Genomic DNA, 20,915 nt, shown 5'->3' on the forward strand with positions numbered 1-20,915 from the left:
ACGTCACGACGGGCTGGCTCTTGGATGGGCCTCGGCGACTTACGTCAGATGACGTAAGGCAACATGGCGTCGGCGGAATGTGTTCGCAAGAGAAGGGCTCGAGAAGAGGAGAAGGAGGAAGAAGAAGAGAAGGAGGAGGAGAAGGAAGAAGAGAAGAAGGAGGTGTCTGAAAAGCATGAAGGGTCTGAGGAGGAAGGAGATAAAGACCAAGAGCGTTGGGTTGGGCCCTTACCTGGGGAGGCTGTGCAGGCGAAAAAGAGAAGAGGTAAAGGAGGACCAGGGACCAAGTCACTTGGTGGAGTTGAGTGGCTGTAGAAATGGAATAAATCAATAAAAATAAAAAAGTAATAATGACGCGATACAAATCTTATAAATAAAAATAAAATTAATCCGCAAGATTCAAGAGAAGAGAGAAGTACCTAGAGCCCCGTCAATCCTGACACTGTGATTCCAGACACTTTTTTCTCGGGGAATCCTCCTGCGATTAATGTTCTCTAATGCCAAGTACAGAATTGCAAGGTTGCAATCCCGTTGGGTTTCCTAGTCATTGTCTCTAAATCATAAGTTCCCACTCGGCACAAATAGATTCAGAGCAGTTTTTTCTCAGTCTGGTGACTTTCCGATCTATGGATTTAAATTGATGTCTATTTCCTGGAAGCGGCAAGCCTGTATCTGTACACTTGTATCTATAAACCTTTAGGTTTCACATGATTAAATCCACCTATAGACCCATGCATATTATGGCATTTGTCAGTATTAGTACTGTTATAAAGATTACTATTTACTCTTATTATGGAGAGTTTGGTGTTATTTTTGCCACTGACAACACTGGGTGTATTATTTGGTTTGTTAGTAAATGGACCAACACTTTTGATTGGTTTTAGGATTTGGTTAGATTTTTTGTAGCTTATTGTACATTGAGAACACCCCACCACTCCATGTGATTAGCTTGTTCTCTGAAATTCCACAATGCTATTTATTAGCTCTGCTACATGTCCTATTAAGACTATATTACCCCTACTTACCCTTTCCCTTTTTAAACTGATGTCAGGTTGTTTAATTAACAGAGTGCCCAAACTCATCATTATTTTTCTTATAAAAGTTTGATTGCTTATTTATTAAATTTGTAAAGTCCTCAGACTTCCTAGCAATTTAGGTGCTGTACAATTTTAAAAATAAATTAACAATAATGAAAAAAATACTATGTTTTCTAGACAAAATGAAACTAACACCTCTCAACATACAGTATATTCACCATAGATTCACCATTCAACCCAACCCAAAGCCGGGAGGGGGGGGGGGCAAGTTTTAAGGCTTCATTTAAATAGGTCAGTTGGGGAACATATAAATCTCTGGAAGAATGCTTTTCCAAAGGAATTGTGACAGCAATTAATTTTGTGGGTCCCATTAAGTTGTGAAAAAGAGGCAAGAATGTTAGGTATGCTTGCTATCTTGAATTGACCAAAATACATTTTTAAAAAGGCAAAATAAAAATATAATCATTATCTAATTTCCATTTTTGTTGTCTAATCATTGATAAAATAAGCCCCATGTCATATAGTATTCAGTTCTTTCTCCTTAATTGCTAGTGTTAGTCTATTCATTTCTGCACATTCTAATATTTTCCTGATCACATTCTTATCTGTGGGGATCTCTTCACTTTTCCAATTTTGTGCAAATACAATTCTAGCTGCAGTTAATATATGAATAATTAAATATGCATTCCCCTTACTATATCTTTTGGGTAAAATTCCCAACAAGAATATTTCTGGCTTTAAATCAATATGCTGCTTTATCATTTTTTCCAGCCATGTATGTATTTTTGTCCAATATTTTTTTGCTTTTGAGCATGTCCACCACATATGATAATATGACCCAGTTGTTAAATTTTGCTTTAAATCAAATCTAAGTGAAGCATTTTAATTAAAAATATTTCTTATTTTCTTCATAGTTCTTGAGTTTGAACATGTCTACCTTGATAATCTTCCCAGTGCTTCAATGTATGAGCGTAGTTATATGCACAGAGACGTCATTACTCATGTAGTATGTTCTAAGTAAGTCTAATTTTTTTTTACTAATGTAATGTTAAATTGTATATCTCTTTCAGAAAGTGTTTTTTGCTTAAAAGTTAAGATGTACTATTTAGCTTCAACGTGGTTAGCTGAATCCTTCTTCAAATTCTGTGGAACGGTTTCTGAATCGTGCACTAGAATAATTATTTGGGGTAAATCCATATCATAATCCAGAGTTACAGACTCAGTAGAAGGCTTAATCCAAATTGTGTGACATATTCTGAAAGAATTAATGATCTTAGGCAGTTTGATGTAAAATGGCAAGGCTTCTCTCAAAAATGGTACCTTGCACTCCTTTCCTTTTGTTCTAGATCCTTGCTCAAGTTTTACAGTTTTATCATTCTAAGATCTGAAGTGTGTCTTAAACATCAGTGTGTAAAACTGGGGAAGTACAACACCTTTTAGCGCATTGGGATCTTTAGATCTAGCCTTTATTTCTTTCATATGATTGTATTTGCAGAACAGATTTCATAATAACAGCCAGCCATGATGGACATGTCAAATTCTGGAAGAAGGTAGAAGAAGGAATTGAATTTGTTAAACATTTTCGTAGCCATTTAGGTAAATTATTGTGTATCTGCATAGTATAATTTTTATATTGCCTATTTTTCTTTCTTTGTTCTCTGATCTATTAAATATAAATTTTCAATATTAAATGTTACTATAGAGATACATGTCAGTCTTAACTAATTTTAAGCTTTTTGTTGGAGAGCAGTCTGTCTCTTGAGTTACATTATTCAGCAGAAGCAGGCAAAAATTAATACAACAATTATAGTAAGGGATTGGAAAGATTACATTCTGCAAAATACAGACATCTGAGAATTTTCTTTTGAACGTCTCAGAATCATAAAGAAAGCACTTCTGAAAACTGGCTTTTCAGGACTGTGTTTGAAGCCATGCTGTGATATCAGAAAACTACAGTGGCCCTCAGATCTTCATCTATTGTGATCTTTGGATACTTGCCATAGAGCAATATCCTACAAAGATCTATTCAAAAGTTTAATAGGAAGTGTTCTGAGGTCGTTTTTATACGATTATAGCCATCTTTGAATATTTATCATGCAACTCATTTTTAATCATTTTGTTCAAACATTTTCTCAAACGAAAGTTATTTTTTTTAACCACAATAGGTGTTATCGAAGGCATTGCAACCAGCTCAGAAGGGGCGCTCTTCTGCTCTGTTGGGGATGATAAAGCAATGAAAGTTTTTGATGTGGTGAACTTCGACATGATCAACATGTTGAAACTTGGGTAAATCACTTAATATTTGCAATTATACTGGTTTGATTACCAAGTGTTTTAAAATATTTTTGCCTAAAATATCATTAGAAATTGATGGATGACTAATTAACTCTTTTCGGTGTATCTCAAGTCAGATTGCACAAAATCACAGGCAATATACTATTGCAATGCTCTCTACATGGGGCTCCCCTTGGGGTGCACCCGGAGGCTCCAGCTGGTTCAGAATGCGGCCGCGCGGGGGATTATGGGAGCGATGGGTCGCTCCCATGTGACACCTCTCCTGCACGAGCTGCACTGGCTCCCGGTGGTCTTCCGGGTGCGCTTCAAGGTGTTTAAAGCGCTCCATGGCTTAGGGCCGGGGTATCTACGAGACCGCCTTCTGCCGCAAATAGCCTCCCACCGGCCAGTACGTTCGCACAGAGAGGGCCTCCTCAGGGTGCTGTCCGCCAGACAATGTCGGCTGGCGACCCCCAGGGGGAGAGCCTTCTCTGTGGCGGTATCCGCTCTCTGGAACGACCTCCCCCTAGAGATACACACGATACCAGACCTCCGGACTTTTCGTCGGGCCCTGAAAATTCATTTATTTCACCTAGCCGGGCTGGCTTGATCCCATCCGTTTCAGTTTTAAATTTGAAATTGGTTTTAATTGAGTTGTTTTAAATTGTGGGCCGAAATTATTTAATTACCTTTTAAACTGTTTTTTAAATTTTGTATGCTCTGTTTTATCTTGGCTGTTCACCGCCCTGAGTCCTGCTGGAGAAGGGCAGTATACAAATAAAATCAAATCAAATAAATAAATATATTGTTATTATGGATTTAATTAGACATTTATGGTAGCCAAAGCATTAAAGTAGGTTTAATTATTTGCATTCTTGTGCCAGTGGAAGGGAAAAAGCTATACATAATTGTGCATTTTAGAAAACCATGACCGTCAAAAGCAAAGATGCTTACTTTGGTGAGTGTCTATGGAGATTCTCAGTCCTCCGGGTCATGGTTGTTCCAAAGGTGCTTTTTTCAAGAGACAATTGGACTTTTTGGTTTTTCTTTGAAGACGTTTCGCTTCTTATCCAACAAGTTTCTTCAGCTCTGACTGGATGGTGGGGATTTTACTTTGGTGAGCTTACCAGCACTTCTGAATATATCCAGAGTTGGACTGCTTTAAGGATAAAATGAATAGCAGGATATACATTGAATGGTTTAGTAACTAATAAATATTATTACAAATGAGGCTGTAGTGTATTGTACTTTAGAAATACATTAATTTTTCTGTACGTTTTGATCCTTATAGTTTTTAAAATTTGTTTTGGAATGTTAAAAGGAGTCCTAATATTATTCCATCTCATTCATTCTAGCTACCATCCGGGTCAGTGTGAGTGGGTCTATTGCCCGGGTGATGCTATCTCTTCAGTTGCAGCCTCTGAGAAGAGTACTGGAAAAATATTTATATATGATGGTCGAGGCAATAATCAGCCGCTTCACATTTTTGATAAACTACATACATCCCCTCTTACTCAGATACGGCTGAATTCTGTTTTTAAAATCATAGTATCTTCTGACAAGTCTGGAATGATTGAATATTGGACTGGTCCTTCCCATGAATATAAATTTCCTAAAAACGTGAATTGGGAATATAAAACAGATACCGATTTATATGAGTTTGCAAAATGTAAAGCCTACCTAACCAGTATGAGTTTCTCTTCTGATGGCAAAAAAATGGCTACTATTGGCTCTGATAGAAAAGTCCGGATTTTCAGATTCTTAACAGGAAAGCTTATGCGAGTCTTCGATGAATCTTTGAGTGTAAGTATTTTTTTTTCTTATATTTATTCACTTTCCAATAGTTTTCTTTTAATCCTTTCAGTGATGAGATTATCTGTATTTGATTATAAGAATTCTTTTGTAAGAAATGGATTTTCATTTTCATATTTAGCCTGTAGCAGTTTTGTGTTAACTGGTATGTTAATAAGAAAATGCCACCATTTGGCTCCATTTTCTTTTACATACTTTAGTGTGGATTACTAGATTGAAGTAAAGATTCTAATAACTAATGCTGTTTGTTATATTTAACACTTTGTAACAAACTTTACAGAAAGTTTAAATCATAAAATAATTGAGTTGGATGTAATCTTAGGGGGCATTTAATCCAGGCCATAGTTCAATGCAAAATTCATGCAAAGAATTTCTTTAAAAGATTAATTTATTTTCTAAGGGGTTTCCCCCCTGCTAGGCAGTTTTAATTCTTTGATTAACAAGAATAATACAATTCAGTATGTGAGCTGCTACATAGGAAGATTCAATAAAAAACAAAATAATAGTAATTTCACCGTCAACTCCCTCCAGAAATTATTAAAATAAAATAGTACTGTCACAGTGCTATTACTATGATAGTATTAAACATACTGATGATAGTTCTTAACTAAATGGCCTTCTAAACAACTCAAGCTTTCTTAAAACTCAAGCCTAATGGGGCCATTTGGACTTCAGTTTGAAGGCTGGTTTATAAGTAGGCACCACTACTGAGAAACAAGAGACTCAATATGGACCTCACATAATATGCAATTATGAAAAAACTCACATTAAATAATTATATATTTTTAAAATATAAAATGTATGTATATTATTTCTCATACTGAAATTTTCTGCTTCAAGGGCAGTCTGGGCATGCAGTTAATGGCAATAAATAAATGGATTGACAGTATTGAATTAGCAGTAATATTTCACAATTATGCTTGTTTGATTATATTAATTGTAAGTCATTTTATTGTAGTGTTTATGGAAACAGTACAATATCCTTGATGGTGTTAGGCATTAATAAAATGGATAATATGCTAAAGCTCAGGTAGATTACCTTTTCCTAATGGCTAAATGTCATGTTTTAGATGTTTACTGAGCTACAGCAGATGAGACAGCAACTCCCTGATATGGAATTTGGACGACGTATGGCTGTGGAGAGGGAATTGGAAAAGGTGGATGCTGTAAGGTTAATTAACATCATTTTTGATGAAACTGGACATTTTGTGCTCTATGGGACAATGTTGGGAATTAAAGTCATCAACGTGGAAACAAATCGGTAAGTTGAAATTTTGGTTATTTAATTGCAACTAGCATATTTTGTAATGTTAGGAAATTTTAAGGAGATCTTAAAAGCATTCAACCTCAGCATTCTTATTTTATTTAACAGTTTCAATTTTGTGTTTGATATAAATATTGCCTCACTTAAACACTGCAAACCAGAATTCTGGAGAATGTTGTCTTATCAAACATAAATGTGTACATTTTAAATAATTACTATAGAAAAAATAACTAAAAAAGAACAAAACAGAACAGAAAATTTAAAAAAAGGAAGTGTATCATGTAAAAAAGTTATTCAGCCATTTTAAACATATTATTAAACCTTGACCATTTGGAATAATATCAGTCTTTTCATTACACTGATAAAGAGCTGGTTAATAAACACAAAGTGATCATAGATTATGACTTAAGTTGTTTACAACTCTTATAAATAGAATTGCACTGTCTTTTTAGCATTAAAGAGTATTATTTTGCTGTGTCTCCTGCTTGATAAATCTTTACTTCTTTATATATATGGCTATATATAAGGTACATTTGTGTATTCACATCTTTAAAATGTTTTGATCTTCATGATACCATATTTAAAAATGTGTGGAAATTAAAGCAAAATGAAGTAATATTTAGACAAGCTTATATGATCTCTAAAATAATGCGTTTCACAGCCAACTGTTTTAAACCATCCCTGACTTATTGAATAAACATAAAAGACAATATTTTATTTAATTAGTTTTATCTTACAATAATAAGAAATGTATTATTTAAAATCCTTTGCCACTGATTTTGAAAAGATGGATATTTCAGTTATTTCAAAGTTCTTGTAAATAGCTGATATCTACCTTGGTGATATTGTTTAATTGTTTATAAAATGTATTGTAGATTTAGAAGTATTTAAAACCCATTCTAATGCCATCAATGATTTGGGAGTTTTAGATATGCAAATGCTAATGTTAATTGAATAAAACAGAGTTGCTATTGGGTGGTATTAGGTAATTAAATTCTTCTTGCAGTAATTTCATTGGTTGAAAATTAATAGATATTAATATTTCTATTTGCCCAAGACTTAGAAAAGAGATGACTTTGTAATTTTCAGAGTGGGATTATATGTATGTTTGCCTTATGAATGAAGTCTGAAATTACATTTCCCTCCCAAATTTTCCAGATATGGCTGATAATCCTTAGTGAAGAAAATGCAATAGAACTATTGCTAAAATTAGAACCAAGTCCTTGCCATAATTAAAAGGAGTATATAATAACTTTCTTACTGTGCTTATAAATGCTCTTATTTTTTTGGACACTTGCATTCCATAGAATATTTTGAAGTCAAAATATATGAATTGAAAGTCATTAAAATTAAAATCTTAATTATATCTAATTATATGTTAATTATAATTTAGTTACATAAAAATTGGGGGGGTGGAAGGGTATTATTCTTTTAGATTTTCATGGGAGTGGGAGTGAATTGCACTTCTCATTCTTCCAAAAACAAATCAAACAAAACCTATAGGTGTGTAGGTATGCATCAGTGTTTGGAGGATCCAATATGAGAAGGCTGGAGGGAGGGCACGTAGTGAAGGAAACAGGTTCATGGGGTAAAATGGCTACCACGTCAGACTCTGATTTTCATTTCTGCTATGTATATTCAAAGGACACTGGACACGATGAAATATGTATTTATTTATTTGATAAATTTATATAGCCACTCATCTGACATACATTACTCTGGGCGGTAAACAAATTATTAAAGAATAAGTAGAACAAATAGTAAAGAACATAACAAAAAGTATTAAAATATTAAAAGCAGTAAAACCAGTGAAATCATAAATATAGTATGCAGAAGAGCACAGTCAGTTTTCCCTAACAATATACCATCTTAGAGATTACATACTCACATTACTGGATACCTAGGCAGATGACAAAGCCATGTTTTCAGGCCTTTCTAGAAGGTTATCAAAGTCGGGGCCAATCTGACCTTAGGGGGAATTAGGTTCCAAAAGATGGGTGTCCCTGCAGAAAGGTTCTCCTCCTGGGTCCTGTCAGATGACATTTCTTCATGAATGGGACCCACAACACATCCTTCTTGCCAGACCTGAGTTAAAGCAATATTTTGTGTTATGTTGTTGATTCAAGAGTAAAGATTGCATGATGAATTAGAAATTTAATGGTGATCCTAGATTTTACTTTCTAAATATAGATGTGTGAGAATCCTAGGTAAACAGGAGAATATCAGAGTTATGCAACTGGCTCTGTTCCAGGGAGTGGCAAAGAAACATCGTGCTGCTGTTACTGTTGAGATGAAAGCATCTGACAATCCAGTTCTCCAGAACATCCAAGCAGATCCAACAATAATCTGTACTGCCTTTAAAAAGAACAGATTTTATGTGGTATGTTTTATTTTTTAATTTATTGCTTTATGTATTGCTGTAATTTCTAAGGAAAGCCAGGACTTAATAATAGAAGTATAAGAAATACAATAATATAAGCATTGTTCTATACTCTCAAATCCATGTTAACTCCTGGTGATTGTTTAGACAAGTCCTTGTCATTTTCTTGGCAAGATTTTCAGAAGTAGTTTGTGTTGCTTCCTTCCTCGGGCTGAGAGGGAGCAACTAGTCCAGAGTCATGCTTTATGCCTAATGTGGGACTAAAAGTCACAATCTCCTGATTTCTAGCCTGTTATATTAACCATTACACCAAACTGCCTTTACATATTGATATAGTTACCTGATATGCAACAGATAAACACTGGAGCTTACAAAGAACGTTTATAAGCAAGCAGTTTCTGGGATTCTGCTTCGACCTGTATTGTCTCATCCAAACCCAAACAGCTTCCAAATGAATTAGCATCTCCACCCCACAAAAATAATATGTCTTTTCTTATGTACTTAAAGATATAGTTCCAATTCCAACTTTTGTATATGCATCCATGTTGAATTGTGACTTTCCTGAGGACTAGATACTCTAGGTCAGTGGTCCCCAACCTTTTTATCGCCGCGGCCCGCTGAGCGCGCGCAGGGGTGGGAGCACGGCCCAGGAGCTTTTGCGCACGGCCCAGTGCGCAAAAGCGGCTGGGGGACATGAACGCTGCAGCGCAAAGGCTCCTGGGCCGTGCGCTGCAGCGTTCATGTCCCCCGGCCGCTGCGCGGCCCGGTGCCAGGTACTCCACGGCCCGGCACCGGTCCACGGCCCGGCACCGGTCCACGGCCCGGCACCGGTCCGCGGACCGGGGGTTGGGGACCACTGCTCTAGGTGACATTATACAGAATTAGCTATTTTCATACATAGTTGCACTAGATTCAGAGAGCTTGTCATATCAGTAAAATGTTCCATGTTATTTTAAACCAAAAATAACCATGTTTTATTAAAAGTTAAGATGTACTTAAATCAAAGTTGATTTCTGAAGACTGCATCCATGCACTTTTTTTGATGGTGTTATGGAAACAATTAGCTATTGCTATCTTTGAGGATGCAGTCCTTTTTCAAGTTTATCTGTATATTTTTCTACATTTGAGTTTTCACACAAATTTCTTGCAGATGTAACACCAAATATATTTACCAATTCTTAATGTTATAGAGGGAAAAAAATCAATCCATCAGACATTTAGATCCTAATCATTGTAGAGCTTTACATGCCAAATCCAGAATGTAGAAGTGTACTCAGTAGCAGATTGATTGTACAGCTTTTTTAGAACAAGTGGAATACTATAAATTCATAAGAGTGTTACACTTTTAGATGTATAACAATAGCATTTTATACCAGGAATCTTGCTGCATTGTAACTCCAAGCAAACTGAAATGTGTATAATCGGGAGCTTTGCTTTAACAAAATCTGAAAGATTACAGATTATCTACATACCAGATGATGATGATAGTGGTGGTGATGATGATGTTAATGATGTGCTATCAAGTTGAGAGGAAGGGGGAGAGAGAGGTCTGTCTCTGTTTTGATGCTTCAGCTCCTCCAATAGTGAACTCTACTATAACCAAGTTTGTTCACTTGCTGCCGGTTGTCCTCTTCTCTTTTCTTCTACCTTTCCAAACATTAGAACCTCCTGCAGAGATCTAGGTCTTCCCAAAACTAGGTAGTTTTAGGTGTGTAAACTTTAACATCAAGAATAAAACTGGGATTCATCTGTCTTGTCTATCAGTTTACTAAACGTGAACCAGAAGATACCAAGAGTGCAGATTCTGACAGAGATGTCTTCAATGAGAAACCATCTAAAGAAGAAGTCATGGCAGCCACTCAAGCTGAAGGGCCCAAAAGAGTTTCTGATAGTGCCATTATTCATACAAGCATGGGAGATATCCATGTCAAACTGTTTCCTGTTGAGTATGTATATGAAAACTGTTTTAAATTTATTATCAGACCTTTCACCAACGTAGTGGATATTCCTTTTGTTCCAATCTCACAGTTGCTTTCTGGTGTGGCATATTCATCTGAAAAAAAGATTCTCATTGAAAGCTGAGGAAGGTGTTCATTCTGTTTCTCCCCAAATAGGGCACATCTTCATTTGTACACTCTTTCCCCCTTTGTAAGATAATCAGAATGATACTTCAACTTTAAAAGAACGGGAATTGTCCTTATTTTTGTTCTCATATATTGCAAACTACAGGCAAATCTTATAAACAAAAACGAAGAGGCAATGTTAGCAATATGCACAGTTAAATTGATGGGTCCACAAGTACAAGATGTAATAACAGACAGTGTAATAGAACATGCACACAAATGCATACCTGCCTGGGATGTAGTGGGTTGTCCTTTTTCATTCCCTTAAAGTGGGGTGTCCCTAAGACCTTAACCGCAATTCCTCCTGCACCTCAGCATTTCTGGGGAGAGTTTGTTTGGAAAATGCAGTTACTACAAATCATCTACTTTACTATGTAGAAGATGTGGTGGTGACATCTTTCTCTGCCTTCCTTATTTTGTGCTTCTGTTTGACTGGGGAGTTAAAGTTACAATCCTTTCAGAAGGAGAATGCTGATTCAATAAGAATGTATGTTTTTATTGTGTGGATCAAGGAGATGGAAATAGAAAGGTGAAAGGAAGAATGGAAAAAAATGAATGCAATAATTACTTTCAGTTGCTCTTTTTTCATTTTAGCAAGGGGTTCTCTGCCCAGTTGCTGGGTGTGCGTGGCCTAGTTGGCTCCTGCACCATGGCGGGGGGGGGGCATTTTTGTCCTCCCAGGCTCCAGAGGTTTTCCTCGCGCCTCCGGGAGGACGAAAACAGCCTCCCCAGGCTCTGGAGGCCCTCTGGAATTTCCAGCCTTCCCTAACTTCCAGTAAGCCAGTTTTTTTGGCCTCCGCGCACGCCCTACACTTACCTGCATCCAAAACGGGCCATGTGGGGACTCCGGGGAGGGGAGGGGCGGGCGGGGCCAGCCAGGAGTGGGATTTGCACAGAATCTTAGCTAGAGATTTTCCTGAACCCCTGCAAACCCCCAGCAGCCCACCCCTGTCTTCTTTCATTCAGAAATATGCACCTGATGCATATGCACCTGATACACACACTCCAACACACCCCCACAGAAGAAAGACAGAATGAAATAGAACAATGTATAACAAAGGCACCCAAGTATAACTCATTTTCCATAAAATAAAATTCTAATCCTTATTCCATTGGAAGCTGGAATTGTAACAGCTAATTTATTTGACTTTAAGACAGTCCAGGAAGTCATGCTCTTGATCCCCTTATGAGAGAAGAAGCAAAAGGGAAAAACAAAATAGAGCTGGACAATTTTCTAAAAATCCCCCCTGCAGATGAGTTTTTCCTTTTCTTACTGGCTCTCTAGCATTTGATTTCCTTTCATTCATTACACACAAAGTTAAAGAATGGGGATTTAAACTCTTTAATGTAGGAAAATATTGTATTAATTATGAAGGTGACTCTGATATTGCATTACTTCTGAGTATTAGTGTTTGAGAACACAAGAGTTGGCACTGCATTCCTGTTCTTTTTACAGCCTTTCCACTAGCATTGCATTGCTCATTGTAATAATAAAAAAAATCCTACCTAGATTGGCTCAGTAGCGTCTAAGTCTAAGTGAAAATATTGGGTTGCCACACTTTATGTTAACAGGATAACTCTCTGACTGCAGGTGCCCCAAAACAGTAGAAAACTTCTGTGTACACAGCAGGAATGGTTACTATAATGGACATACCTTTCACCGGATCATAAAGGTAATCGATGGCTATTCATTCCTTTCAGCATTTATAGTATACACTTGGTTCAGTCAAATGGCCAAGTTGAGATGCCTTGATTTACATTAGCAAAGTTGCTGTAGCTTTGATTTACCTAGTAGTTAATTATAGCCCTTTACACGTCATAACGAGTTGTGTATTTCTGAAGTAAATCTGCCAATTTTTTAAGTTTTAGTAAAAAAATCCATTTAAAATGTTTGTACATTGTTTATATGAAGTTGATATGTTGCTTTTACTTTATGGGTGAGTCTAATTCGGGAATTAAGCCATTAGATAAAATAATTTTTAATAAAATAAAAAAATTAATATTTTTTTAATAAAGCTTAAGCTCCATCACTGAAACTGTAACACATGCAGTGAAATATTGAAACAATTTTAAGGTAATCCTAGACTTACAACAGTTCATTTAATGACCATTCAAAGTTACAATGGCACTGAAAAATGTCACTTATGACTGTTTTTCACAGTTACGACCTTTGGAGCATCCCCATGATCATGAGATCAAAATTCAGATGCTTGGCAACTGGTTCATATTTATGACTGCTGTTGTGCTTCAAGATCATATGATCACCTTTTGAGACCTTCTCACCAGAAAAGTCAATGGGGAACCCAGATTCATTTAACAACTGGGTTTCTAACTTATCAGCTGCGATGATTCACTCAACAACTGTGGCAAGAAAAGTCATCAAACTCACTTAACAAATGTCTCACAGAAATGTTGGGCTCAATTGCAGTCATAAGTTGAGGATTCCCTGTATATGTTTGGAATATGTGCACAGGTTTTAATGTCTAGGCAGTCCTTGGTCTATGCCGGGGTCACCAACCTTTCGGATCTCAGGGACCACTAAATTCATAATTTTAAATCTCACGGACCATTAATATGATCTGCCTAATGACCGGCTGGGTGGGCATGGCTAGGTGATCATGTGACTGGATGGGCGTGGCTAATTCAATGTCACTCATGTCAAGGGGCGCCTCGCCAGCCTCTACTCACCCCTCTCCTGCCAGCCACTCCTCGCCTCCCCATCAGGGCTCTTTAGGGCCCCAACAGGAAGCAGTTGTTGGAGCTAGACAGCCACCACGAGAAAGAGTTGGCAAAACAGCTGGCTCAGTTCAAATTGGACTGAGAAGGAGGCTCAGCAGAAGCACCTCACTGAGGACTAGGAGCATAGGCTTTCCAAGCAAGGGGAAGACCTGCGGGAGTGCAAGGCCAAGTATCGGCGCCTGGAGGCTCAGCAGGTTGAGATGGTCAGCCAGGTCCAGGCCATGATGCAGTCCCAATGGAAAAAGGCCCTCCGGCTCTTCGCCACCAGCAGCACTTCCCTCCAGTCTTCGCCCAAAGTCCCGCACCAGGAGGCCGAAGCAGACCCCAAGTTGGAATTTCTGCCCCTCTCTGCCCCACACAAAAAGACCTTGAGGGGGGGGGGACTCTCTGCAGCAACACAAACTTTCATTGCATATATCTGTTCCAGGGGCCGTAGTTTGAGGACCCGATTTAGTGCAATATAAAAAATGTAAATAATTTTTCTACGAACCACCAAAATTTTCTCATGGACCACCAGTTGGTGACCACTGGTCTATGCAGTCCTATGAGCTTGGTTGTTTGCTTGAAGTCATTTCATTACTCAACTGGATAACATCTTCAGTTCAAGTGATGCAGGATTTGCTCTCTGTAAATAGCAGCTTACTTGGTGAGGGGTGGAGGTTTTTTCCCCTTAGTACTTTCTCCTAATTGGGGTGCTGTTTTCTGCTTGATTATTTGTCTAGTATTAGTCCTTGCTTATCTGGGTGCTGGCAGCTTGAGGAGGCTTTCTGGAGTTATTGTTTCCTTAGCTTTTTTTATTGTCTCTTTCAAAAGGTTGTAAATATGGTTTATTTCTATGATGGCAGATTTGATGGACGATTTGTCTGGATGCCAGGCTTCTGGGAATTCCCTAGAATTTTTGGATTTAGATGGCACTAGTAGACTCAGTTTCCCAGTTGAAACTATGGTTAAGCTGACAAATGTGGTTTCACTGCTAGTTGGCGTACATAAATGTGCTCTGCTAGTGTTCTGTTGTCTGTCTTACCTAGTGTTACATTCCTTACACTGTATGTTGTAGATGACTCCTGGGGGGTTTTGTTGTTGTTGTTGGGCTACTGAGTCTTCGGGTTTACTTAAAATGTCTTGGAGAGTTTATGTGCTACAACGTTACTGCATGGTTGTAATAGCTTGTTGTTGTTCCTGAGATGTTTTTGATGTATGGTAGTTATTCTTCCCATAGCTTATGTTGTTGTGCTGCAATAGATTGAGTGGTCAGGAACTTTTTTATTACTACACAGCTCCACTTGTGGGAGGCTAGGGTGTTTTTCAATAGACTTGTATATCTATTTTGCTGTAGTTTCTTCTTCTGATGAGAATATAAAGGAAGTGTAGTGTATTGCTTTCTACTTCCCTTGTGATTTTATTCCTTTAAAGATGTTGTTTCATACGTCTTCTCTAGCTGTGGCTTTTTTATTACGAGAAAAGTGTCATTTGCATACTGGATCCATTCTTTTGGTTGTATATGTGGGAGTGCTGTGGTTTCCAGATGCTGCATTAGTCTCTGGTATACCCCACACTAGCTGGCACTGAGTAGCGAAACATCAGCAAGCAAACAACCAAGCTTAGAGAGCACCAAGGACTTCACAGTTAAGCCATGAGCTTCATATATTCTCTCTCAAAAATATTTGGTATGGTTAGTTTAAAAATACACTTAACAGATGACCTATTGTATTAGAGAATTAAAGAAGTATTCTTGCTATGGGGGAAGCAAAGATTATTTTCCTTCCTTCAGTGTTATATTTCATACATTCATTATCATACATCCAGGATTGCTTAAAACAGTGTTTCTCAGCCTCTGCGAGTTTAAAATATATGGACCTCAACTCCCAGAATTTCCCAGGATGTTAGCTGGGGAGTTATGGGAGTTAAAAATCCACATGTTAAACTTTCAGAGTTTGAGAAACACTGACATACTTTTTACGTGTTTGTATTACGAGATTGTATTTCACAACTTTTCATGAGTTGTGAAATTTATGTGACAGTATGGTAACTCTAGAACATAGTATTTGGAGAGATTTCATAGAGGTTGTATCTCTCACTAACTAGTAATCATGGTACTTCCCCTGAATGCCAACTGCTTAGGTCTCAAAGGAGTGATTTAATACTTCATTCCCGTTTTTTCTGCTTGAGAATTTCTCAGGGAGATCTGATTAATCAGTAGGGTGTTCTGGTTGGTGAAGAATGGGCATTAAATTGAGGCAGGAAGACTGGTGTTACATTATTAAAATGGTAATGTTAACTTAAGACCATATTTTTTGGTCAATGCAGGGTTTTATGATTCAGACTGGGGATCCTACTGGCACTGGCATGGGAGGTGAAAGCATCTGGGGAGGAGAATTTGAAGATGAGTTCCACGCAACTTTACGACATGATAGGCCATATACACTTAGTATGGCCAATGCAGGACCAAACACCAATGGCTCACAATTCTTTGTAACAGTAGTACCAACGGTAAGTAACATGTCAGCTATTTGTCAGCTGTTCAGGTTATATTTTGTGGAATGAAGGGCTGCCACGGGCTGTGTGATGTTGCAAACTGAATAGAAGCAGGATTTTATTTTCTAATTATCTTAACCTTATTTTAAGAGTTAACTTTGTTGCATCTCAAGAATAAATGTCAATAGAAATTCTCAATCATCCAGGTCACAATTGCCCCAAAGGTGCTTTTTCCAAAAGACAACTGGACTTCCTTGGTTTTTTTCTTTGAAAATGTTTTCTCATCCAAAAAGAGTAGTATGAATGAGAAACAATAGAGTAGTTCTTGAATGAGAAACAAAATGTTTTCAAAGAAAAAACCAAAAACGTCCAGTTGCCTTCTGGAAAAAGCAACTTTGGGACATCTCAATAGTAGCAGAACACTCTGCTAGCATTTTTCTGGCTCTTTGAGGATCACAGAAAAGGGGCTTGAGAGCTGTATGTGGCCCTGAGGCCTCATTGCTCACCCTTAATCTAGCTGAAATGAAAACAACTCATGTGAGAGACAAGAAGGATTGAGATAGTTGATCTGAACAGGAATTTTAAGAAAGTTTATTATTCTGTATTTTATCTGCTAAGAGTGATTAATTTAATTTAATTTAATTAATTCAATTTATATGCCGCCCCTCTCCGAAGACTCAGGGCGGCTCACAATACATTTTAAAAAATCATTATAAAAAACATTTAAAAATTAAAAACATTAAAAACTCATTCACACCATTCATGGCTGGATCTCGCCAGATCACAAGAGCAAGATCAATGGCCCCAGGCCTGCCGGAAAAGCCAGGTCTTCACCGCTTTTCGGAAGGCCAATAGGACGGGGATGGTCCAGACCTCAGAAGGTAACTGGTTCCAGAGAGCTGGGGCAGCCACAGAGAAGGCCCTCCCCTGCGGGCCCGACAACCGGCATTGTTTAGCTGACGGGACCCGGAGGAGACCAACGCTGTGGGATCTTACCGGTCACTGGGAGCTATGCAGCAGAAGGCGGTCTCGAAGATAACCTGGCCCTGAGCCATGTAGGGCTTTAAAGGTAATAACCAACACCTTGAATTGTGACTGGAGACCAATAGGGAGCCAGTGCAGCTCGCGGAGAATTGGTGTAATGTGGGTGTACCTAGGTGCACCCATGACAGCTCGCGCGGCTGCGTTCTGGACCAATTGTAATCTCTGAACACTTTTCAAGGGTAGCCCCATGTAGAGTGTGTTGCAATAATCTAACCGTGAGGTGACAAGGGCTTGAGTGACTGTGAGGAGAGCCTCCCGATCCAAGTAGGGTCAATTAAGGTGCAATCCTGACAGTTTTCCTCAGACTATAATAGGAAAAATCTAACCACTCAAACACAGGTTTGCTGTTTACTGGTAAATGAAGGCAACAAGAAATCTAAGCATTTCCCCATAGAATTTAAGATTGAAATTGAATCAAATCCTGAGATGGCCATGGCACTAAGTAGCATTAATTCAATTGTATTTTTTTCACATTTGTTTTGAAATGAAATAATCATACTGAATTGTTATCTATTTTATATTGCCTTAAGAATCATAAGTAGAAATAGAATCCATGTTAATAAAATCAGTCATTTCCCTTAACAGAAGGTAGCATACTTTTTTTCTCTGTACATGATGCCTATATAGTTTGGGATATATCTATATTTGTCTGCGTGCCTGCCTCCTAGAATGCCAGCCAAGAGGCATTTTTATGTTTATGCATGTTCCCTCAATTACAGATTATAGGATCAATTTGTCAATATTGTTACTTTCAATTTTAATGTTTCTCTGTTTATTTTCACATGTCAACTAATTACAACCACATAACAGCCATGGCTGGATAATAAGCACAGCGTATTTGGAAGAGTCACTAAAGGAATGGAAGTTGTTCAGAGAATTTCAAATGTGAAAGTTAATCCAAAAACAGATAAACCCTATGAAGATGTAAGCATTATTAACATCACTGTGAAATAATAGTAATATTAATTTTAAAAAACACCTCAGGGACTTGAGTTATATGTAAATCTTATGTATTTCTGGCATAAAAAGTTCAGAACAGATTTCAGTCATGTCTTCAAAATGCTCTGAAAAATATTTTTAATGTTTTAAATAAAGGTAAAAAAACAACCATATTAAAACAATCATTTTGTTTCTCATATATACATATATATACATATATATATATATATATGTCTTATGTGGATATTAATTGGTTCTAGGCTTTTTTGAATAACTTGGCATGGAAAGCACGTGCTATTCCATTTTCATATTGTTATGTTACTATTACTGGTATGGTTTTGTTTACCAACAACTCACCTTGTGAAATGGTCTTTTTGCAGATGACTTCACAAAAAAGTTAAATTAAAATTAGATATTTCAGATCTGATTAAAAATATTTTAGTAGTATTTGGTGTGTCAAGCAGGATTGTTAGTAAATGCAGATTCATCCAGTTGCCCAAACTAGTTTTATGTGGAAATCTGAGATCAGTATTTAAAAAAACATCTTAAAAAACATCAGTATCTAAAAAAAGTCTTAGCAATAACACTGTGAACTTAATAAATTGGGTAGAGGATTATTTGCATTTTAAATGTAACTCTGCTCAACATTCTATCTTATCAGATATCTCCTTTCTATAATCCATTATTTCATTTTGTGGGATGAAAAGATAGGGCAAACTGAAAAGCTAGCACATTTTTATGATATTTAAATTAGCCCAGTACAATAAATGACTTAATATAAGACCCTTGTTATAAGAAGACATTATGGGAATGTTAGATTTCTTGAGAGTGGTTTCTTTAAGTCTGTATTTTCAAAGCATGTACAAAAGATGAGACCAAAAAGTGGCTCAGCATAAGTGAAGCATAATTTTCTGAAGCAAATATTAGATATAAAACAGGACCTATTCATATGCCACAGTAAACCTAACCAGATTACAGTATTATAGATCAGAATGGGAAGTGAATGGAAAGCATATTGAATTCTTGTTTATATATAAATTATAATGTGGTTCCTATGGTTTTTGACTTAGCGAGAGTATTAGGTAGTGTTCCTTTAAGGATAAATCTGACAAAGCTCTAACTACTGGCCACCAGCTAAGAAGAGAACATGACTGAATCATGCTATTGCCAATTTTGAGTTCAGTTCTGTTAAATTTATTCTAAACAAATTTATTCTAAATTTATTCTAAAGTTTTATACAGAATATCCTGTAAAATCTATTCAGAGGCTCTCCAAACATTGCCAAAATTCCAAGTGAAATTACATTAAATATTGATTATAGGTTCAGTACAGGAAAACTTGGCACATGGGACTAAAGATATGTCTGTATATCAATTTAAGAAAAATAAATTTTGCAATGTAAAAATTCTATAATTTAAAAAGTATCATGACAATTATAACAATTCTTTTATGTTGTACTATTATTCTATATTAATTTCTTCTAGCAACTTCTTACTCTTATTTTTCTTCATTATGTTGATGCTGACTTTTGTTGCTTTCTATTTTTATAATAAAGAATATGGTTTAATTGTGGCTTCAGTATTGGAAAATTAAGTAACATTCCCTTTGAATCAAGGACTTTCTGATTATTTCAGGCACTCATCCATAAATTTTTCTTAGCAATAATATAGAAAAGGTTTGCCATAGTCTTTTTCTGAGATTTTTAAAAATTTCAATTTCAAGTCTATAGGGACATTTATTTAGATAAATGCCACAGTCAGCTTAATATATGATGGGGTTTTAACCTGTTCTAAAAGAATTCACCAAGTATTAGTTCAACCACACAAACAGACAGACTCATATTTCTGACAATAAGCAGCTTCAAAGAAGAAACAGTTTGGGTGAAATAATTTTATTACTATGATTCACTATCACAACTGTTAAATATTTATTTTTATGAGCTATTTTACATGTGTTACAGGTGCAGAAGGTAGATATTTTTATGCAATAACTCCTCTTCCTTTGACCTATTCCTGTTTGTAATTAGAAAATAACTCATGACATAAAGTTACAAGCTACAGTGTAACTGGGTATTGTTGCATATGGTATTATTTTTATATGTGATACCATATGATACCTTTCTTTATCATTGTTGAACACTGCATTTAATCAAAATTCAACTGTATCATTATTTTACAAAGATATCTTTAATCAAATACAGTCCACTCTTAAAACAGTTTATATGAAGCTCTTAAAAATTTCTTTGCAGCTAAAACAATTTTAGAAACTTGCACTCATTAGTACACTAAAGAAAATTAAAGGTCAATGATGTATGAAACAAGTTTTAATTTCTGCTTGAACAAGTTATATACAATACAAACAAGATGCTAAATGTGGTAAAATTGAATTCAGACAACTATAATAGTTATATTCACAGTAACTTTTGTGAGTTTCAATTAAATAATACTTTTATACAAGTACACTATATTTGCAGCAGAGCTCAACTTTGTCAATATTAACCAACAAATATTTCTGCACATTCTCCTAAAATCAACACCTTCAGAGTTTTACATGAAGCAAGCAATAGCATTTAAAGCCACTGATAAAACAATTTACATTCAGCCTTTTGAACTGCTATATATTAAGTGATATCATGCATTCTAATAGCATTAAAATGAAATATAAGCAAGCAATACAGTAGCAGAAGTCTGACTTCACTAAAATATAGTAAAACCTTTCAAATTACTTCACAGACACAGGCTTTGCACCTACAACTTAGCTCTTAAAGACATCTAAACTTGCAGTGTATTTTGACAGGAGTTGAAGCAGGTAAGAAATGTTTGTGACAA

At 36.5% G+C, this 20,915-nt stretch overlaps 1 protein-coding gene across 2 annotated transcripts; it reads left to right on the forward strand.

Annotated features, from left to right (window-relative positions):
• Positions 1-5: 5 nt before the first annotated feature.
• PPWD1 (peptidylprolyl isomerase domain and WD repeat containing 1) lies at positions 6-19,659 on the forward strand. 2 transcript variants are annotated; one of them, XM_034441001.3, is made up of 11 exons: positions 6-265; positions 1,952-2,054; positions 2,533-2,633; positions 3,203-3,323; positions 4,667-5,114; positions 6,194-6,384; positions 8,578-8,767; positions 10,532-10,713; positions 12,482-12,563; positions 15,937-16,119; positions 17,959-19,659. In XM_034441001.3, the coding sequence occupies exons 1-11, from the start codon at positions 64-66 to the stop codon at positions 18,100-18,102; spliced, it is 1,947 nt and encodes a 648-aa protein (XP_034296892.2). In that variant the 5' UTR covers positions 6-63; the 3' UTR covers positions 18,103-19,659. The 2 variants fall into 2 exon arrangements, with proteins under 2 accessions (XP_034296892.2, XP_087741854.1); XM_087885728.1 differs by lacking the exon at positions 2,533-2,633 and having other exon boundaries at positions 42-265.
• Positions 19,660-20,915: the final 1,256 nt, after the last annotated feature.

The sequence above is a fragment of the Pantherophis guttatus genome, chromosome 2 (assembly GCF_059756535.1).
Source record: "Pantherophis guttatus breed Tessera chromosome 2, ASM5975653v1, whole genome shotgun sequence".
In the NCBI taxonomy this organism is placed as follows: Eukaryota; Metazoa; Chordata; class Lepidosauria; order Squamata; family Colubridae; genus Pantherophis; species Pantherophis guttatus.

Bases quoted from the DNA above. Each gene is read 5' to 3' on its own strand.
- PPWD1 (XM_034441001.3), top strand. From the start codon at position 64: ATGGCGTCGGCGGAATGTGTTCGCAAGAGAAGGGCTCGAGAAGAGGAG. The intron at 2,634-3,202 runs GTAAATTATTGT...TAACCACAATAG, and splicing joins ACATTTTCGTAGCCATTTAG to GTGTTATCGAAGGCATTGCA. The intron at 5,115-6,193 runs GTAAGTATTTTT...GTCATGTTTTAG, and splicing joins TCTTCGATGAATCTTTGAGT to ATGTTTACTGAGCTACAGCA.